The sequence below is a fragment of the Mus musculus genome, chromosome 5, assembly GCF_000001635.26.
Source record: "Mus musculus strain C57BL/6J chromosome 5, GRCm38.p6 C57BL/6J".
NCBI classification, from domain to species: Eukaryota; Metazoa; Chordata; class Mammalia; order Rodentia; family Muridae; genus Mus; species Mus musculus.
In genome coordinates this window covers 4,188,435-4,211,304 of record NC_000071.6, presented here as the reverse complement: position 1 = coordinate 4,211,304, position 22,870 = coordinate 4,188,435, and the positions used below count along the sequence as shown (strand labels likewise).

Genomic DNA, 22,870 nt, shown 5'->3' with positions numbered 1-22,870 from the left:
GAGTATTGATAATGTATTGATTTTTCTTTCTCTTGTGTATTTTTCACGTCTGTCAGTTTTGTACAGGTTCACAATGCACCGTGACCATATTCATCCCCCACTACCCTCTCTCCTTTCCCACTCTCACTGGTTCCTTCCTTGCTCCTGAGCAGTCTCCCTCCTTCCATCAAGATGAGCAGAAACAAGATGGGATTCCTAGACAAGCCTAGAGAATAACTGCACTGTGTGTGCTGACTTCCTGAGCCCAGGCTAGGCTTCCTGGGAGGCCAGGTCTAACCCCCCAACCACTGTGGCTCAGTGTTCTCAAGTTTCCAATTTACCTAAAAGCAGATGATAGTAGTGTGTGGTGTAGATAAACGATCATCACATGTTTCTAAAACTAAATTTAAAACATTTATCAATTGGGTTCCATTTCCTTGCTATAGCGACTAAGGCAGCAGTGGCATTGGGGTGTATGTGTCTCTGCTAGGGCATGAAGTCTTCCGGGTATGTGCCAGGCATATATGTGACTGAAGACTGTTAGTTCTATTTTTAATTTCTTGAGGAATCTCCAACCTGATTTCCATGATAGCTTTCTTAGTTTTCATTCCCATCAGCAATGAGTAAGGGGTCCTCTTGTTTTAAAGAGAATGGACAAATAAAATTCTAGTTGTTCATCAACAGATTAATGGATAGTGATAAGCTTGTGATATATACATAAAGTCAAAATTTATTCAATGTGAAAGAAAATGAAACCACACAGTTTGTAAGAAAATGGATGTATACAGATCTATGTGTAAACAAATGTGTGTGTGCGTATATTGTAACATTTAGAGAGGAAACAGGAAAGAGATGTCAGATGATCCGGAAGAATGGAAGGCAGATGAAGGCATACAAGAGGACTTTAAGTTAACTGTTTTTCTAGTTTCAACTACCATGGACTTTCTTCTTTTGATGGTAGATAAGTACATAAGATGCAACTGAAAATGAAAGTATGAAGTCCTAAGTAAGGCCCCACAGCTTCAGAAGGACCATAGAACACTAGAGAACGTCACTGAGTGCACAGAGTTGGGGATGAGCGAGTGTTGGTTTCCAGTGGCTACAGTACTCTAGCTGTGTGAGGTCTTTATTTGTGGGTTCCTTGCAATAAAACAACTCTTAAAACACAATTCCTAAGAACACAGTTCAACACCATGGTGCAGAATTGATACTTAACAAATGTGTTCACATTTTAAATTAAATTTGGAAATAAAATTGTTTCTATGTATTTTTTTCAAGTAACATATTATTTCATAAAATAGCTAGAGAGCTGTATGCCTCCATGTTAACAAGTGGTTTTTGTTTTGTTTTGTTTTGTTTTTTGTTTTTTGTTTTTTGTTTTTGCTGGGCACTGAGATTATCAATACTTTCATGTGTTTATTTTTCTGTATTTACCAATTTTTATAGTCATGTGGTTATTTTGAAATCAGGGAAAGAATGTAATTTTTACAAATAAAAAGCTATCAAAGCTACCTCTGAACTCTTCTAGGCTCCTAACATCTTCAACTAATGGTGCTGTGCCAGAAGAGTGTGGTGATTACTTAAATGCAAATAAACCACAAAATACAATGGTTTAACTTAAGATTTTCAAGCTTATGATGATACAAAAGTGATACACATTCAGCAGAAACCAGGAAGTCTGAATCTTGATCTTATCCCAGGCTAACAATGTGTGCTATAGGATGCTCACAACAGCAGCAAGCCAGGATCACTCAGCACCATATACTATACAACCATGGGTCCACTAAGTTAGGTCAATTACTTGCATTTTCAACTTACTACATCATTGTTTGGGGAATAATTCAATTATAACTCAGAGGGCATCTGTATCAGACTGGGAAAGGCAAGCAGGGGTATGTGTCAAGGGATGGATTTTAAAGGTCCTAGGTGATCAAGCCATCACTAAGTCATCCCTTGCTGGGTGACTCTAGGAAGAACATAAAGGAGCCCGGGAGCACATGGCCACATTTACCTGAGGAGCTGCTAATTCCAGCTTACAGAGCACAGAGCGTGAGGGGATGGAGCCTTCTAGTGAGTGACTGGTCTATTCCAGTCCACTGACAAACCTACACTTGTCAGGGAGAGTGTAAACCAACGTTCAGCTCAATGAGAGCATGGAGTAGACAGAGCATGGAGACACGGCTCAATTCAACTGCGCTAACTCCGACTATATAGGTCATGTTTGAGCATGGGGAGCTTTGCAAGGCAGATGCTTCACTCTCAGTTCCAACTTGGTCATTTTCCCTCACATCCAATCCTCCTGTGTAGGGTTGTTTACTAATCGCTCATAGCTATATATATATAAGTCATCAAAGTCACTATCAGAAATGGTATGGCATAGCCCAAAAGCACATGGATTGCTACTTTCTATGTCTTCAGAATAATATAGAGATCAAAATTTATTTATAATGGGCTTACTTTACAGATAACATTTGTTTTCACAACAAAACTTGATTCCTTCACTTCATATGTAACAACTGGAACCTTTATTTGTTGCGCTCACCTTGTCCGGCAAGGAAAAACACGGTTGGATTCTTCTCAACAGCTTTATTCCAGGAACCCTCGATGGTACGGGAACCCCGGGAACTCAGGGAGGACTCCTTATATACACCCCAGCACTGGGTAGGGCTATGTGTCCTCCTGGGTTTGGTCAGTCTGCCGGCACTTTAATTTGTATGCACCCGCTCGGGAGGGGTTGGCACCAGATTCGGGCTAGCACCTGCGCAGTGGTGGTGTTTACGGCTACAGTGTACCAGAGACCGGCATCATCTTTTAGGTGCCGGCTGCCTACATCTCCCCCTTTTTTGTTTAATAATATGATGCTGGACTAGGTCTGGGCAAGTCTGTCCATGGGCCACGGCTCCTGTCTTAGGTCGATCCTTTCATGTCATAGCCTTACCCATTCTAGGATTATGCTATCGCCTCCAGGCCCCATGTTTTAGGTTGGTCTGTGCATAAGGAAATTTGCCTGTCACTGGATACCATGGATCTGTGTGACTACAACTGCCAGACGACCTAGGGCAAACTCTTAATTTTTTAAAGAGGCCAGCCAAACATTGGGAGATGCGCCATCTTTAATCGCCATCAATGCTTGGTACACCACTGCCTTATACTGAGCGTGCTCTCGTTTGAGTCAACACAATAGTCAGATACAAAAGACACAACCCAGGAGGACCACTGCCCACCAGGCCAACATTCCCGCCCATTCCTTAAAACATGAGAAGGTATTGGTGATCCAGGAGGTGAAGTCCCCCAAGGTGACGGGGTCTAGTCGAGTGCTGTTGAATTTAGCAATCTGGAGGAGCAGCTTTCTGGACAACTGCTCCACTTTAGCCGACCAATTTCCTACTCAGAAAAGAGGCGACTCTGTTCAAAAGACTGAGAGAAATTAGCTTGTACAACTTTATACAAGGGGCACCAATGGGCATAGGTGGCAAACATTTCAAAATCTACTATAGGCACAAAGGTGGGAAGTTTCACAACCACAGCAGTATACTCTGCCAACACTCTGCTAAAAAACATGTCCTTCTGGAACTATTACAATCTATATCTCTGTCAGGGGGAGCAATTTTCGAGTCAGCCTCTCTGATAGCCAAATCGGGTGTTCTTGACCCTGTGGAAAAACACAAACAGCTCCCCTGGATCTCGAAATAACGGGATCTGGGCCATACCATTTTCCAGTTAGGACATCTTTCCATTTGACATCCTGTTTAAGGATAGGCAAGGTCATGGCATGCCTATCTGCAGCCGAACGACCATGTTCGTACAGAATTTAAAAATTTAAAGTAAAGAGGGCTAAAGATAATTGTTCTTTGGGTGGCCAGCCATCGGCGATTCCCCCTTTTTGTTTTTCTAAGAGTTCTTTTAAGGTTCGATGTGCTCTTTCCACAATGCCTTGGCCCTGTGGATTGTAGGGAAGACCAGTAGAGTGACTAACCTGCATTATTTTGCAAAAGGTTTGGAATGATTTTGATGTATATGCAGGGCCATTATCAGTTTTTAAACTATCTGGCCTTCCCCAAGCTGCCCAGGCTTCTAGGCAATGGCCAACCATGTTGCGAGATTTCTCACCAGACATGGGGGAGGCAAAAATGACACCTGAACAGGTGTCAATTAAAACATGAACATATTTTAATCTTCCAAATGCTGAGACATGAGTAACATCCATTTGCCACAGTTTTAAAGGAAGCAATCCACGAGGGTTAATACCAACATGAGGAGGGTGGTGAAATTGTACACACTGTGGGTATTGTAACACCACATCTCATGCTGAGGCTCGAGAGATATCAAATTTCTGCTGAAGTGTGGCAGCAGGAACATGATACAATCGATGAAAATCTTTTGCAAGCTCCAGTGGGGTGGCATGAAAAATAAATTCCATGTGAGTGCTAGCGTCCACTAAGGCATTTCTTTCAGACATAGGGCCTGGCAAGGTAGAGTGAGCTCGAATATGTTGAATAAAGAATTTATGTGTTCTTTTCCAAATCAATTTTTGTAACTCTAATAAGATGGTGAACACAGGGCTGGTGAGTCTAATGGGTCCTGCAATTTCTAATGCACGCACTGCATTTACTACATAAGCCGAATCAGAGACTAGATTAAAAGATTCCTTAAAAGTTTTGAATACTTCCAACACAATTTTACATTAAGTAAGTTGCGGGGTGCCAGGATTGTATTGAAAAAAATGTGTTTTTCAGAATTAATTACATAGGCACCAACACCTGTTTTAGAACCATCTGTATAAATATCCAATGCACCCAATATGGGTTTAGATGCTGTGACTTTGGGGAAAATCACTGGATGTTCACTAAAAAATTGTAGCAAAGGATCTTTGGGATAATGATTATCTAATTCCCCATCAAAGCTACAGCACAATAGGACCCAATCATCTATCAAAGAACTTAGGATCTGTATTTGATTAGCATTATAAGGTGTAATGATTTTCTGAGGGGATGCTCCAAAATGTTGAATACACGATTTAATGCCCAAAATCGCTAATTGAGCTACAGCAATGGAATAATATTCAAGGGTTTTATTGGGAGACACATGAGGATAAATCCACAATAGGGGACCTGACTGCCACAACACTCCTGTTGGTTGACGGAATGTATTCAAAATACATAGGAGGATGTCCTCTCCTTCTTTCCATCTATACAGCTTGGCCTTTTCTAACACCTTTCTACCTTTTCTAATGCTACTCGGGCCTCAGGGGTGAGAGCACAAGGTGACGAAAACTGTGGATCGCCCTTCAATATATCAAAAAGAGGGATTAATTCAAAATTTGATAGCCTCATATATGGACGAATCCAATTTATATCTCCCAACAACTTCTGGAAATCATTCAATGTTTTCAAATGATCTTTACGTAATTCTATCTTTTGAGGTGTAATAAAATGTGGAGTAATTCGAGCACCCAAGAACTCTCCTAAATTTCCCATTTGAACTTTATCAGGAGCTATAAATAATTGTTTCATTTCTAATTCTTTTACTAGTTTAATATAGGCTTCATCTAAACTTTCTTTATTCTTTTAGGCAAGAAGGACATCATCTATATAATGTACTATCCTTAATTTTGAGAATGCATTACAGACAGGTTGTAGGGCTTCTCCTACAAAAAGTTGACACATAGTAGGACTGTTTGCCATCCCTTGAGGTAAAACTATCCACTGATACCGTTTATCAGGCTCTTCATTATTTACAGAAGGAAGAGTAAAGGCAAAGCGCTCGCTATCACACAATGCAAGGGGAATAGAGAAAAAACAATCCTTAATATCAATGATTATAATAGGCCACTCTTTGGGCAAACTAGAAAGTAGGGGCAGACCCCTCTGTATGGGGCCCATAATCTGCATTTGATTATTAATGGCTCAAAGATCATGCAGGAGCCTCCATTTGCCTGATTTTTTCTTAATCACAAATATGTGTGTATTCCAAGGTGACTGGGAAGGTTTAATATGTCCTAATTTCAATTGTTCCTCTACTAATTCTCTGGCAGCTACTAATTTTTCAGAGGAAAGAGGCCATTGAGGAACCTATACAGGCTCCTCTGTTTTCCAAGTAATGGGTATACCACCCTCAACGGCCCCTAGGAAAAACCCAATTTCTTTTTATCTTGTTTGAACTTTGCAGGCACTGGCCTAGTCATGCCTTGTAATGACTTTCCTAACCCTTTTCCTGGAGTGTAGCCCATACTAGGCATAATTTCTCGGGCTTGTGGGGAATCCTCATTAGTTAGTCTAAGATTCATTTTGGTTAAGACATCCCTACCCCATAGGGTCACAGGAATATCCACAATATAAGGAAAAAATTTCCCTGACTTACCTTCCTCATTTTTCCAAGTCAATTCCTTAGCACTTAAAAGGGGAGCAGTCTCATAACCTAGACCACGGAGGCTTTGAGATGATGTTTGCAAGGACCACTTTGACGGCCAATCATGAGTGGAGATAATTCTGCGATCTGCACCTGTGTCTAACAACCCGAGAAAGGATCGTCCTTCAACCTCCAAAGTTAACATGGGGCAATCTCCTAATTCCATTGATAAGAAAGTGAACCTAGAACCTGTAGAACCTAGTCAACTCTCTCCTCTTATTTTATTATTTGCTGGAAAATATTTATGCAAACTTGGCAACAATAATAATTGAGCAATTCTATCTCCTGGGGAGATAGCTGAAATGCCACTAAGATTTTCACAACCCCCATATAATCTGAATCAATCACTCCAGGGGTAATTTGTAATCCTTTTAAAGCAGAAGATGAGTGGCCAAGCAATAGTCCTACAGTATCTTTGGGAAGGTGGCCTTTAAAATCTGTATCTATGGGCTGTACCCCCATCTGTGGGGTTAATACGAGTCTGGTGGTGGAGTGGAGGTCCAATCCTGTAGAGCCAGTAGTGGCTCTCCGCGGTCTCTCGGATGACAGAGAGACGGCCAAGGTTTCTTCTGGTCTTTCTGAAGAGCCCCATATATTTGAGGGCCCTGGGGACGTGGGCCCCGTTGTCCGTTTTTTGGCCTAGTGCCACCATATCCTGCTTGTAATGGTCGGCCTTCTATGTCCTTTGTTGATCTGCACTCATTAGCCCAATGTTTTCCTTTTCTACATTTATGGCATATTCCTGGCTGTCTAGGTTTATCTAATGGAGTCCTTTTCTCATTTTCGGGGCATTGTCTTCTAAAATGTCCTCTCTGGCCACATTTATAACAAGTATCATTATTAGATCTATTTAATTGTATTACAGCTGCCGCCAGGCCTGCATTGGTTAATGGGCCCCCTAGTTCTCTGCAAACCTTCATCCAAACTTCTAAACCTTTATGTTTATAGGGTGTAATAGCTGCTCTACACTCCTTAGTGCATTGCTTATACACTAGCTGTTTTACCAATGGAATAGCTGTATCAGGGTCTCCAAAAATTCTAGTGGCTGCTTCAACGAGGCGTGCTACAAAATCTGAAAATGGTTCTGTGGGACCCTGCAAGATTTTTGTAAGATTGCCTGAGACTGCGCCTTTGTTCGGCAATGCCTTCCATGCTTTGATAGCTACCTCATTTATTTGGGCATAGACTGCTTCAGAATAATTTGTTTGATCTAAAGCAAAACGTCCTAAACCTAGAATCATGTCTGCATCCCAATGTCTCTGAGGATCTTGTCCTGTGGCTAAATTTGCTGCTGCCTGACTGCATATTCATAGGACAAGGACTTCCAGTCTAAATACTGTCCAGACGACAAACAAGCCTGAGTTATATTATTCCAGTCCCCGGGGTGAGGCAATATCTAGCAAGTGCCTCGACCTGTGCAACTACAAAAGCTGCACTCACCCTGTAGGTACGGACTGACTCAGCCAGTTGCTTAATAGTTTTAAAATCTATTGGCTCATGATACCGTCGTCCCTGGCCATCTAATAAGACAGGGAAAGTCAGTCCAACTTCCTTCCAAACCTCTGGGGAAAATGAGGTACCTTGTTTACCAGCTTTTGTGGATTCCTTTTTTCCTGTATACTCAGGGTTAAAAGGTGGAGTGGTTGGCACTTTCGATTTTACTCTTTTGCCAGCCGACTCCCTTTTTTAAAGGATTGTTTTTGTATGACCAATCTGGATCATACCTATTCCTCTTATACCGAGCTGCCTCTTCTTCTAGGTCTGCTTCCTCATTTTTATCAAGCTCTGAGTCACTGGAGTCAGAACTTGCTGAACTTATTGTTAAGTCTTTTAATGAGGGATATATTTTTGCTATTTTCTTTTCTTTCTCATTATTTCCTTTCCCTTTTGAATTTGCCTTTTCTCCCTTCTCCTTTTCTCTCTCTTTTTCACCCCTTTTCTTTCTTTTGCTTATGTGTTTCCTATCTTCCTCTGGCATACTTTCTTGTTGTTCCGTGAGAATTTTCTGACCTGCCTTAACTGCTTCTATCAAACAACAGCAGAAGCCAGAAATTACAAAAAACGAAACAACAACACTAAGAGCTACCCACACTGGGTCGGTCTATGGGCGAGAAAAACATATCCCTCCTTTTAACCGGGGATCAATTTGGGAGACTTACCGGTACTGCCGTTCCTCAGCTGAAGAGTTCTGAATCCACGAGATCCTCGGGTCCCACCAATTTGTTGTGCTCACCTTGTCCGGCAAGGAAAAACACAACATGGTCGGATTCTTCTCAACAGCTTTATTCCAGGAACGCCTTGATGCTACGGGAACCCCGGGAACTCAGGGAGGACTCCTTATATACACCCCAGCACTGGGGAGGGCTATGTGTCCTCCTGGGATTGGTCAGTCTGCCAGCACTTTAATTTGTATGCACCCGCTCTGCAGGGGTTGGTGTCAGATTCGGGCTAGCACCTGCGCAGTGGTGGTGTTTACTGCGATGGTGTACCGGAGACCTGCGCCATCTTTTAGGCGCCGGCTGTCTACATTTATTGTTGTTTTTTTTTTTTTAAATATAATCTCCTCAAAGGATTAAAAGGTTAATAAAGGTCAGATTACCTACAATGATTCAAGAAACACAACAGTCCTTGTTGAGTTTTGTATACAGGCACACAATAAATGCCATAGTTTTAAATGTTCAGGTTAAATAAGGGTGGACAATCTGGAAATTGTACCTAAGTAAGTAAAAAGACAGTGCTATGTACCTCTTTAAATTTCTTATTTAATTAAAATGTCCTGACATTTTCTCCCCTTCCTCTCCTCTCCAGTTCTTCCCATGCTCACTCCCTCTCAAATTCATGGCCTCCTTTTCTTTAACTATTATTGTTACATATGTATGTGAGTAGTCTATTACTACAGCATACTGAGTCTATTTAGTGTTGCTTGCATGTATGTTTTTAGAGCTGACCTCTTGCCATTGAATAACCATTTAGGTGTTCATCTCTGGGGAAGACTAATTCTCTCTTTCAGCAGTCAGTAATGCCTCTAGGGGTGGGGCCCCATAAGATCAAGGCACATCAAGGAGCTTTGTCATTGTCTGGATCTTGTTTAGACAGCCATATTATTGAGTTGTCATAGGCATAACTTCCTTATCATTTCTGGAACACAGTGGTGTATATTTTGAGGCCTTAAGATGGCATAACAGGTATTTAAAAGTCAAGGTGAAAGCAATGTAAAAGAAGATTTATAAATTATATCATTTCAAAACTGTCCAATGAAGAAATGGTATTTGGGGTCCTGAGAGATGGTTCAGCAGTTAAGAGCACTGGCTGTTCTTCCAGAGGTCCAGAATTCAATTCCCACTAACCACATGGAGGCTCAAGACCATCTATAATGTGATCTGATGCCCTCTACTGGCAGACAAGTGTACATGCAGATAATGTACTTGTAAATAAAAGAAATGGTATTTGTTAAAAAGCAACAAGTAGCTATTAAACTAAAAAAATAGAGTTGTATATAAGAATATTAATTTCTTTTCCTCCAGCTTGAGGCTAACAGATCCTATAGGTAAAACAACATACTAAAAACCTCTTCATATCTATGGAATGTTCCTTCAGTTTGAATCATCAACCAGACTTGCGGGTATCTGCCTTTAGAAAGCTGTATGGCCAGTCTGCTGTGTACAGTTCTCCTACAGCTCATCAAGTTCTATACACGCGTAATCACAGGATGATTAGGACATCATTTTAATGTTTTATCAGTCTATTTTATCAGTGACCCATAATTTCCATAATTAATTTTTTTAACCAGGGGCTCACACACTAAACTGAACTTTAAATTAAGTGAAGTTTACCCCATGACACTCAATTGATAAGCTCAAACCATGGATGCTGTGCTCATGTGAAGTGTAGGAATCGCTCTTCCATCAAAACAGCAAGCACTTGGAAGAGGCTGAGCAGGTCTGCGAGATACATACAGTGTTCCAAGTGGCATGAGGTAGTCCTAAGTACATGAGTCACTTAGAGACATTCGAGTTAATATTCACATGGTAAGGTGACCCAGCAGGGAAGCAAAAAGAAGGGAATGTCTCCAACCAGGGGCTCATATTCTACTCATATAAAAAGAACCAAGAATGGGACCCCATTTCGTTTACTAATGAAGAAACACTGGTTCACCACAGGCCAACGTTCTCAGGAGAGCAGAAGGGGCAAAGTCGTCTATATACCTCCTGGACTAGGGAGGGCAAAGCAGGCCTGCATTGCTTGCTTGGTACAGTACAAGCTACTTGGTACATTCCAGCTACTGATCCTAGTGATGTGCTAAAAGCTCTTCATTATGAAAATGAAAACCGGTGGGTATTGTCCCTGCCGTCTGATCCTCAGCTTCTTCCACTGGGGGTCGCAACCCCACATGGGGGTCTCACATGGATACTGTGTGAATTTTTGAAACAAAAAAGTAATTCAAAATCAAATATGTAACAAATTCTGGCAGTGCTCACCCGCGTGACAACTGTGCTTCAGGGACTTGGTCCTGAAGGCACGCAGTGTTCACTTTGTGCTTCCGGTTCCATCATACAATGTCAATGACCACTGCTGGCCAGCAACGCCTCAGCTAGACGCTACTGTGTGGGAAGCCACATGTGCCGTTGCAGGGTAGCGCTGGCTACCGCTGGCTACCGCTGGTCACCACGGATACATAGGCAGTAGTTTTTTTGCCAAGGTGAAGTTTTGAGAACTAACCAAAATTAACCAATCAGATGAGAGAAAAGTTAACCAATCAGATGAGAGAGAAGTTAACCAATCAGATGGGGGCATGCAAATGAGGTGGTAAGCATAACCTAAGCACAACCAATCCAGGTGTGAGACACGCCTCTCCTAGGCCTATATAAGCAGCACCAGTTCTGGGCTTGAGGTTTTTTCGCCTCTGCAATCAAGCTCTCCCAATATGTGCAGAAGGATCCTGTTGCAGCATCGTTCTTGCTGGCCAGTCGGGCGCGCGCAAGACTACTGTATGTTATGAATTGCAGTGTTTCAATGTTCCTAAGGTTTTCTGCTCTCATGAAAGTATAATAGTTATGGCTTTTAGTATTTTCCGACTGTAACTCTTCAGCAAGCATCACACTAGAGGAGCTTTGGGGCTCTCTTTTCTTAGAATGTTTGAGTTTTAAAAATGCTGAGTTCCTGACTTGAATTTCAGTTTTTAAAACTCCTCAAATTAATTTTAGCTAAGAATGAGACAGAACTTCTAACAATTTCTGCAATGGCCTTAAACATACCTTAGTTGTTTTACACATCTACCTATAGTACTGACAATTAGAAAATCAATCTTAAAAGGCATCGACTATGCTCTGGGTTCTCCATCACCAAACAGCCAAGAGCTCATTGATTGTGTGAAGGTAATCAGTTCCATCCAGAGTATGTAAATTTGCTTTTAATCTTTAATAAATGGGAAATTTATATGTAAAGAATTCTTTCAAAATAAAGTTTTATGATTCATTATCAGCAAATGTTTTATTTATATGCTTAATTTATATACATATATAGGGTTATATAAACATTTCTCAAATACAGAAGGGTTTTTTGGTTTTTTTTCCAAGACAGGGTTTCTCTGTGTAGCCTTGGCTGTCCTGGAACTCACTCTGTAGACCAGGCTGGCCTCGAACTCAGAAATCCGCCTGCCCTTGTCTCCCAAGTGCTGGGATTAAAGGCCTGTGCCACCACTGCCTGGCGTAAAGAAGGGTTTTAAGTAGAAACAGACTCTGAAGCCCTGGCCTAACCTATGTCATGGTGTGACTTAAGTGCAGGTTGTTAAGGGTATGGAAAGGCAGAGGCTTAAGCAGTTTAGCAATATTGAGTGCTCCATTTAAAATAAAAAATAAACTCTGGGATATGAATACACATCTACCAATATTTGTTTTGATTGTACTCAAAGCCTATTATTTAAAAAGTTAATGTTGCTTGACAGTCACTATCCATTCGTCCCCCACCATGTCTCTAAAACCGCAAAGATTGCATGTTATACTTATGTCCGTTCTAGATAACCTTAGGCACTTAACACTATTGATGTTCCACCATCTCTGCTAGCCCAGGTACAATCTTCAGAGAACACAATGTTTTCTTGTGGTGCTACAGGGCAGAGGTTAGATACCTGTCTCCTGGGGCTAAGGGGAGAGTGCTGCTGTGCCCTTTCCACTGTGTATAGGCCACCTCCATCCTTCACCTGTGGCTCTTCCTTTACAAAAGCTGGAAATAGACAAGTCTCTCTTACATGGCACCCTCTCACCTCTTCTACTTCCTTCTTCCATTTTTAATGACCATATGATTGTAGGTAGTCCACCCAAATAATTCAGGATAATCTTTCTTAAGACTTTTAAAATAGGCATTTTTGAGACAGTCTCAAGACTGTAAATGAGGCTGCTTGAAATACTTCTGCCTCAGGCTTACAAGAACTGAGATTCTTAACCACATTTAAATTTAATACCTATGTGCCAATTACCAAATTCTAATGCTTCCCACAACTAACATACTAACATCTTTGGGCAGTCATTATTTTACCTTCTAGGTTACCCCTGTATAAAAGAAATCAGAATATACCAACCCAAGGTTAATTCTGTCAGGGGAGGATACTAGTTATTCAAATGTAAACTGTAAAATAATGGAAACTCACATTTTACTAGCATTACACTCTGAAATTGAACTACAATTGGCTAGCATATTGAAATAAGAGACAATCTTGGGGTTGAAAATGAGAAGAGACAGAACTAACACATATAACCATCAGCCTTCCTGTGCTGGGCATCCGACCCAGGCCTTCCACGTGCTCCCACCCAAATCTACTGCTAAAATGCAAACAGAAACTACAAGGCACATTCTGTAAAATCTTCCTATACTGTTCTACTGTAGAAATCAGGAGCTGCTGCTGCTGCTGCTACAGAGCAGCTAAAGCCTGCACCATCTAATGAACTGTTATGTTAACTTAAAATAAGAAGGGGTAGCTAGAACTATATGTGAGCACACTAACTGTGAGTTCTTATGTGCTATAAAACAAAGTACCCACAGAATCATTATACATGTGTCTGCTGTGAAAAGTCAAAACTCTTGGGCCAGCAAGAGGCTCAATGGATAAAAACACTTTGCTTCCAGGCCTCATGACTAAGTTGGTCCCTGGAACCCACTCAGCAGAAAGAGATCCAACTCCTAAAAGCTCTCCTCAACCTCCACATGTGCCTCGGCATGCACACACATAAGCACATGCACATACACATAAAATACATACAAAATAAATGTAATCTTAAATACTTTAAAATTTTTATTTAAAAAAATTTAATAAAAAAATAATTAAAAAACAAAAACAAAACTCTCCTGTTTGAAAAGTCCATACTGGAACCAGTGCCACACCTGTCCAATTGCCTGCGACTCCTCCTACACTGTCCTATCCACATAATCTCTTCAGTTTAGCTTCATATCTTCTCTGACTCCAGGACAGCAGAGCAATGCTGGATGTGCTCAAGTCATACCCAGCATGGGACAGCTCTCGGATGCGAGTTTTTAAAGTATTTATGCTGGAGTCTAAAATCCTCGGATTTTCAATTATTTGTGAAGCACTGATTTTTTCTTCTATAAGGCAGTCTATTTTATCATTAAACTTTTTTTCTGACAAGAAGACCATATTCAGATAGCTTAGGACAAACCTCTGTACCTCCTCCTCACTGCACCCAAGAGAAAGCAGCCTCTCTCTTATGTTTGTGTAATTTTTTTTGGTACAGTCATTGGAAAGGTCTAAGATTCTAGCTCCTGGGCCACATATCAGAAGCAGCAGGTCCTGTTTGTTCAAGTTGAAAGTTGATTGTAAAAATTCAATGTTAGTTTTTACACGCTTGGTGCTCTGAATTAAGATGGAAGGGTTTTTAGAAATTATCTTCCTGACAAAATCTCTGGGATCATTGTGACCTAAGGACATACCAGTCTCCTGCAAAAATTCAACCATTTGCTTATTCAAATTCAGACTGTTGGAGAAGGTTCTGGGAGCATTGGTCAACAGTCTGCAGAGGCATTTATGAGTCAATCCAACAGAGCAAAGGAACTTTATATTATTCTCTAAGTTTAGATTGTTATTAGATCGAAAAAAGGATTCAGGAGAACGCTCCAAAATATTTACAATTTCAAGGTCTGATGCCATAATCTTTCTCCACAGATCCCACCGTTTTGAAAGACTTTCAGGAGTGCGTGTTATAGCTCGTGGATATCTTGATATGATGCTACCAATCACTTTGTCACTAGCTCCCTTGGACAGAAGGAATATCTTCAGCTCCTGCTCATTCGTAACAGCCTTGTTAAAAACTCCAGGCTGTCGCCTCCTTGCCATGTCGATATCAACGCCCATGGTGACTAAGTTGCTCAGCAGGTCCTCCCTCTCCTCCTCCAAAGACTCCTTGTCCTTACTGTCGCATTCCACACTAAACGTCCTGAATGAAATCGACTTGAGGAAAACTTCTGCTGAATACTGAAGCATCCAGCCTCTTAAATCAAAGAGAAAGTTTCTTCTCACACACCAGATGTTTCTTGATGCCATAATCATCAGGTAGCCCAAAGTTTTTCAAATGCTGTGTAAAATAACATATAATGTTAACATACAATATTATGTGACTAACTAATGACAATATCCGGATCCTTTAAATGCAAGGGGCCTCTCCAGGAGAAAGCATCCCGCCCTCCAGCTCTCCTGGTTCTGCACTCACCTCCTGCCTCATGGCTTCTGTTGGGTCCCTATGGACTCAAGGCTCTTCCTCTTTGACTTACAGAGAAGCAGAACACCATGCTGCCCCAAGCTGCCCTGCCCTTGTATTGTTCTTTTAGTTCACTGTGCCTGCTTTGACTCTCCAGAATCATTTACTCCTCTCCACCTCTTCTCTTTTCTGTGGTTTCTGACATCTTTGGCTTGTTCCTAAGAAATTGCCCTTTAATTACAATTCAACTTTCAACTTGCCAGATGTCTGAACTGAACCTGCCACAGACACTAGATCTCTTTGCTTCTGGCTACCTCAAACTCTAAATGAAGCTCTAAAAAAAACACACTTCAGATTATCTAATTTGCATCTTTAATGTCTTTTTTAGACATATGATACCCTTTAAATGGATCATACACACACACACACACACACACACACACACACACACACACATCTGTAGACAAAAGATGCCAACATTAATCTCTATCTCAGTTTTCCAAACTGTTTTCTTGGTTGCAATGCCATAATTCTAAACTCATTTCCATCTTCATATTGATATAGTTGAGGGATGGACTGTAATTCAGAGGTAGGTCAGTGATACATTATATATCCTTAGCATGCATGAAGATTTGAGTTCAATTCCCCAATACCAGAAAGGAGGAGAGAGCAATTAATTTTCTAATTCAAAGTTGTTAGGTCTTAAACCTGGGACAAGAGTTTGCCAAGAACACTAGCTGAAGTATTCATTAAACATATCAAAGTTGACCTGGCTGCCAGGTTCTCCCATCATCCCTCAGTCCTTATCTGTTACAAGGTCCTCCTGGCTGGCATATCCCACCTCTACCCTGAACTCTCCAGTCAGAGGCTGGGCTGCCCATCCCCCTCCAGCCATTTCAGCAACGCCAGGCCTTTTGTTCCTTTTTGGCCTTTTTGTCTCTTGGCTGCTGCTCAAGGTTGCCCTCTCTTCCTGTCCTCTCCTCCCTCCTCACATGACCCAGCTCAGTCTGCCACTCATATCCACTCTAGATCCTTCTAGATGCCTCTGGCTGTTTTCTCCCTCATATATACAATCACCCTTCTGTTACAACAAATCCAGGAACAGCCATGTCCTCCTTTAATTTTTTTTTTCCAGTCAAGGGTGTGGGCCCCAGTAGATCCAACATTCTGATGATGGCCATATAACCAAATGAATACAGACAATACTAACTGAATTTAATGGCTTTAAAAAAAAGAGCTCTTGACTCTAGCTGCATATGTATCAAAAGATGGCCTAGTCGGCCATCACTGGAAAGAGAGGCCCATTGGACACGCAAACTTTATATGCCCCAGTACAGGGGAACGCCAGGGCCAAAAAGGGGGAGTGGGTGGGTAGGGGATTGGGGGTGGGTGGGTATGGGGGACTTTTGGTATAGCATTGGAAATGTAAATGAGCTAAATACCTAATAAAAAATGGGAAAAAAAAAGAGCAAGAACAAAAACTTCAATGGTTATGGAATGGGATGTGAATTTAGGAGGAGCTGGAGGAGTGGAGTGAATGTGATCAAAATACACTGTATTAAATTCTCAATTAATTAATAAAATATACATATAAAAAGAAAAAGAAAAGAAAAGAAAGAAAGAAAAGAAGAAGAAGAAAGAAAGAAAGAAAGGAAGGAAGGAAGGAAGGAAGGAAGGAAGGAAAAAAGAAAGAAAGAAAGAAAGAAAGAAAGAAAGAAAGAAAGAAAGAAAGAAAGGAAAAGAAAAGAAAAGAAAGAAGGAAAAGAAAAGAAAGAAGGAAAGAAAGAAGAAAGCAAGCTCTATCTAGCATGTACAATCCAACCTTTTCCCTTCCAGATGCTCATGGATGACCTCTGCTGGATAACTGGACAGAAGACTATCACATTACAGTCAGCCAAGTTTTATAAGAAGCGTTATAAATAAGCATGCAAAATTATCCAATAGACAGTATCAATTTTCAATTATACTTGTCTTATCCTGTGACAATTTCTATTTTACATACATTTTATAACAAATACAATATGAATAATAAATTTTTAAAAATCAGTCACTAAGGATACATATACTAAGTCTATCAGCTTGAAGATTACTACCAGACAGCTCATTCCTTTCAGATGATTAGCACCACGGTAAACGATAAACATGACACAGAATATTCAACAGAAATTCTAATACCAATAAAATAAGAAAAAGGTTTGCTAAGACTCCTAAGAAAAGGGTAAAAAAAACTATTAGTTTGTTAGACTTGTCACAAGTAGATTTTTGTTTCTCTTTATATAACTTATCCTCCAAATAAATATTTTCTAAATGTATCAACATATAAAGTTGAACTGAGCATCCATGCAGCACCCAAAGTAGCGCTCCTCTGATTAATGTCATTGTGGTAAGCACCCCCAGGAGGGTTTTACATTCTCTCTCTTCCTTACCAAATCAACTTCACTCAAAACAGCAACAAAGCAATCTTGTTCCTGCCTATTTTAGTCTCAGTGTCCTTGCTGTCTTTTCATTATTTTTAACTGACATAACAAATAATGGAATCTGTATCTATCTTCCCAAAGTCCCTCTTTTACTTTCATGTCACACACATGAGTGTGTGTGTGTGTATTCTCCATTAGAAGCATGTCCTATTGTTTTTCCTCATAATTCTCATATTCCCATCACCTTCTCAGTAGATGCTCTCTCCCCTCAGCACTTACTACTACTATCTTATCAAACTCAAAGCTCACATATGAGCGCACTCGCAGGCGGGAAAGCACGTGCACTTTTCTGAGTTAAATTGTCTTTTCTTTCAGAAAAGAAAAAGGGTCATTTTCATGAACCCAAGTTGTATTTGCAAGTCATTGTATAAACACAATGTCCTTTTAAAAACAGATTGTTGAGCTGAATTTGTAACCTCTGGCAAATTAACTATCCCAAGACAAATTTTAAAAAAAGCAAATATCGAATAATTGCCTTCAATCTTCCTCTAAAATAAACCATTTTCTTAAGCTTCGTTAAATTTCATGAATATCACCAACATCTTGGTGACTGTAACTACCGAGGTTCAAGATGGAAGATTTATGTCCCTGTCCCTTCCCGTCCCCTCCACCCCACCCCATCCCACAGCTGGAAAGCTAACAGGTGTTTAAAGAAAACTGCTAATCTTTGGGAATTCCACAATCCCGCTACTCTTTTGACACAGCATTTAAGTGTACAGGGTTGTTTTGTTTTGTTTTGAACAGAACTACATATCGATGTCGACTTTGTCATAAGAGACTTTAGATCTCTCCAGAAAAGGTAAAAACCGATGTTTCTACCACCACACCACTAATTTGGAAAAGAAAAAGGCAAAAATATCGCCAGTGTAGTAGAGAATAAAGAAGTCCAGGTCAAATCATTTTTGTGAGATGCACGACCTCTCGCAAACTAAACATTTCTCAGTCATAATAAAAAGAAAACGGCAACGCATGGGGGGAAGGTAGCGGAATCGCAAACGCACTTTAATACCAGAACCCCACGTTACACATACATTATTTCGTAATGCCCTATATATACAACAACCTAAGGGTGGGCACTGTCCCTAAAGTTACAAATTCCGAGCCAATGCCGAGCTCTTTGCTGTACGAAGTGTGGAGGGCTTGATGAGTCTAAACTCAGAACCGCCGTAATCCCACATCGAAGGCTCGCCTTCCCTCGGGCAGTTCTGCAATGGCCTTTAGCCATTCATCGCCCTGTCTAGCAGAGACTCGCAAGCCGCTCGCAAAGGCTCCAGCAGCTCCCCAGCCCCAGCCCGCACACTGCATCCGCGCTCCTACCAACGCTCCCGGTAGACACCTTTCACTTCCGCCTCTGGACGCCCGGGAGGGAGCGGAGTGCGGAAGTAACGGCTGACTTCCGGCCTCGGCCTGGCGCAGAGGTGACGTCACTAGCCCGGCGCGCTGTGCCTAAATCCTCGGCCGCCTGACCGCGGGAGCCCAGCAGGGGGCGGCTGAGACTGTGGCTGCGGGGACTCTGGGCTCTGGGCTGGTTCGAGACCACAGGGCGGCGCCAAGGCTTCCCTCTGGCTGGGGCTGAGATTCTGCCTGCACCAAAGAACAGGTTCGGTTTGATCTCTTTCTTTTAGGTTGCTTTATAGACCTTGGGGGTCTTTGTTTGTTTGGTAGGTTGGTTGGGTTTTTTTTCCCCCAAATTCTTCTGCATTTTTCTGTTTGGTTTGGTGTTTGTAAGAATAAAGATTTCTATTTGGGAATTTAAATTATTAATAATCAGTTTACTCAGAAAGTGAAACTACTGATCACAGCTTATTCCTTGCCTGGGATTACTCAGTAGCTATTTACGGTGCACGTGTGGCTTGCGGAAAGCAAGACAACCTCGGCCTTCTGGACCGTAACTCCCATGGTCTCGCTTCTGCCAGAATATTCTCTCCTCAGCATGCCCCATGGATTTTCATTTATGAACACCAGGAGATGGCTTTAGTCCTCTTGAAAGTGATATCAATGAGGAAAAGGTGCAGCTGAGATATTGGAGAGGTTGGGAAGACGAAGGGCAGGGAGGGAAAGATGAGGGGCAAAGAAGAGAAAAAGAGAACTAGGAGCAGTGTGGTAGACAATGTTTCCCAAGAGGCTGTTCTGGGGTTCTCATCTTCCTTGAGGGATGTTGTTGTTGTTGTTGTTGTTGTTGAGACAACTTTGTATCAAAGTTGTGCTGCTATGCAAATCTCTCTCCTTTGCCATTTCGTTTTGAAAGGATAGTGACATGTGATGATGCTTGTGATTTTAGATGACCTCACTTGGAAGGAGGAGAGTAGGGAAGTCTACATCAAGATAAACCCCTCCCTAAAATTAGACTTAAAACCCTCAGGACTTAGACTCAATGTGTAGATCAAATGCCATGTCTGTGCTATCTTCAGAATTGTCCCTGTCCTCTTTTAACCAAAGATTGATAATAATGATATAACTAGTAATATTGATTATTGTGCCTTTATGTCTGCCTCACTAGCTTTTCCTTGTTTGAGTCTCAACAAACTCAATTAGAGTGAGAAAGGAATTAGCCCTCCATTCCTCTAAGAGAACCCACGGGTAAAATACCACCATCCATAGATTCCAGGATTCAATAAACAAATGTCCTTTCTACATCCTTGTCAATTACACAAATCTACATCTTCCTGTAATTACACTCAGGGTCTGTAGAGGGATTTTAATGTAACAACATGGCTACTCTAGCTATAATACAGACATGCCTTAGCACATTCCTTTAATCCCTCTGGCTGGAATACAAAGATGCCCTTATTCTACACCATTAACCCAAGAGAATGAAGGTAAAGTTAGTTTGTAGAAGGAAGTACCCATGTTTGAAAGGGGTATCTAATTAACTGGGAAACAAAGTGATGAACCAGAGAAAGATTTGACAGAATAGTATATGCCTAGATCTCATGAGAATAGAGAGATGACTTAAAGGGGGAGGCAGTTTTACTGGGAGAGTTTTACAGAGACAGGTTGAAGAGGAAACAAGCTAGACACAAGTGAAGACTGAATGAGCCAGTGAATGAGAAGGAGCCAGAAGATCAGAACGGATTGCTAGAATTAGTTTGAGACCAAGCAGAGCAATTCAGTCAGAAGTGGAAAAAAGCCAGATTAAATCAGTCAGCTTAGAAAAGTGTTTGAGCCAGAACAGCAGCTTTAAATCAGCTTGCCAGAGTTCCGAAAGTGCCAGAAAGGGTGAGCTTATTCAGCAGGAAGTCTCAGAGGCTGAAAGCATTCTAGACCTAGATTAGATTGTACAGACAAAAGTTTGCAGGAGACAGCCCTTAGCAGATGGAGGCAGTAAGCCTCCAGAGGACAGTCATATCAGGTGAATACAGAAGTCATTGTCTTACATAGGGTTACTACTGTTGTGATGAGACACTGTAACCAAAGCAACCTGAGGAGGAAAGGGTTTATTTAGCCTATGCTTCCACATCACTGTTCATCACCAAGGAAGTTCAGACAGGAACTCAGACAGAACAGGAATTTGGAGGCAGGAGCTGATGCAGAGGTCATGGAGGAGTGCTGCTTACTGACTTGCTCCTCATAGCTTGCTCAACTTACTTTCTTTTTTCTTTCTTTTTTTCTTTTTTCTTTTTTCTTTTTTTTTTTTTTTTTTTTTTTCGAGACAGGGTTTCTCTGTGTAGCCCTGGCTGTCCTGGAACTCACTCTGTAGAGCAGGCTGGCCTTGAACTCAGAAATCTGCCTGCCTCTGCCTCTCGAGAGCTGGGATCAAAGGCGTGCGCCACCATGCCCGGCTTCAACTTACTTTCTTATAGGAACTAGGAACTCCAGCACAGGGATGGCATCATCCACAATGGATGGGCCTTCCTCCACCAATCACTTATTGAGAAAATGCTGGACTTGTCAACAGCCAGATATGATAGCAGCATTTGTCTCAGCCAAGACCTCCTCCTCTGTTAGGGCATAGGTAAAATATTAAGGCGTAGATGGAATATTAAGGCATAGATAAAATGTTAAGACACAGGTACCAGACTAGCCTCCCATCATAAGGAAACTTTCTCATATGTTTCTTCTGTTGCTAGGAAACTTTCCAATGCCAAGTTGATTACATATTTTGTTATATTCTGTGCCCTTGGAAACCAATCACAATAGAAGTCAGTAGAACTGTTGTGCATAGTTACCTACAACAAGCATGGACCCGAACCAACCCAACAGCACTTCCTGCACCTGTGTATAAGCTTTTATGATATAAGCTGTCCCTGGAATGGACCCCAATCTAAGAGAGACACCTGTACTGTAGTCTCCCCTCCCCCAGCCTGAAACCTGCTTGCTCAGGGGTGGAGCTTCCCGCTCAATCGTTCTGCCATGCCCACTGCTGGAACCTGCCGCTTTGCTGTTCGGAGCCACACACTGTTCACCCTGCTACTGGACCCCGAGACCAGTTGGCGGGAATCGGGTTCCCTCCCCCTTCCTTTATAACTGAATGTCGGAACTAGTAAAATTGAGCTTTGAACAGGATGAACTTGTCTTGGCTCCGTTTCTTCTTTCTCCCCGTCTAGTTTCTCCCTTAGCTGGAGTGGCCATCTCAGTCAAACCGTTCACGTTGCGAGCTGCTGGCCGGCTGCAACACTGTACCAATATAAAGAATCATTTGGATTAAGACTTTCATTTTAAGTAATGATCGAGTAAAGTTTAAGTTTCCAAGACCTCCCTTGGGAATTGACATCCTATTTGGTAGAAAGAAACAAGTACGTGGGTAACTGACATCCTGGTGGGCAAGTTCAGACATGAATATTAGACAAGGCAAGTCTCCTGCCACACTTGAGTACCCCAACCAAAGAGAACAGTATAAATGTACAAAGACATGGTCCTAAGGAAATCCCCTATCCCTAAATCCTGATCGGTGGAATAACTTGGCACAGATGTTTGTGGAATTTAGGCTTAAAAACTGTAGAATCTAACTCAGTGTCACATTTCAGTTCCCGAATCTAGATTGTGGCTCTGATGGATCAGGCCTGGAGCAGATGCTCAATAAACCATCCCAATCTGTCTGGGATTGGTGTTCATGGGTTTGTAAGGTGACCCCAGCGCTGATAACTACATTGTGTGAAGTTGACATAGAACTATCTAGTACAGTCACCAAGGGAACATAGGTCTCTACCAGGAAGGTTCTGTAGCCCTGCCTGTGGTTGCTTTGTTTGCATCTGAGAATTCTACATAGAGCTCTGGTTGATTAAAACAGTAAAGTTATCCAGTGAGTTTCAAGTTGTTAACATCCTGCAAACTAGCAAAAAGCTAGCTCAATTTCCTTCC

At 41.6% G+C, this 22,870-nt stretch overlaps 1 protein-coding gene across 2 annotated transcripts; it reads right to left on the bottom strand.

Annotated features, from left to right (window-relative positions):
- Positions 1-13,653: 13,653 nt before the first annotated feature.
- On the bottom strand, positions 13,654-18,977 carry Mterf1b (mitochondrial transcription termination factor 1b). Of its 2 annotated transcripts, none has more exons than NM_001042670.1 (2): positions 18,887-18,938; positions 13,654-14,969 (listed from the first exon to the last, which is right to left on the bottom strand). In NM_001042670.1, exon 2 carries the CDS (start codon positions 14,942-14,944, stop codon positions 13,799-13,801), a length of 1,146 nt encoding a protein of 381 aa, NP_001036135.2. In that variant the 5' UTR covers positions 14,945-14,969; positions 18,887-18,938; the 3' UTR covers positions 13,654-13,798. The 2 variants fall into 2 exon arrangements, with proteins under 2 accessions (NP_001036135.2, XP_006503632.1); XM_006503569.3 differs by having other exon boundaries at positions 13,657-14,969; positions 15,105-18,977.
- Between the last annotated feature and the right edge of the window lie 3,893 nt (positions 18,978-22,870).

Bases quoted from the DNA above. Each gene is read 5' to 3' on its own strand.
- Mterf1b (XM_006503569.3), bottom strand. From the start codon at position 14,944: ATGATTATGGCATCAAGAAACATCTGGTGTGTGAGAAGAAACTTTCTC.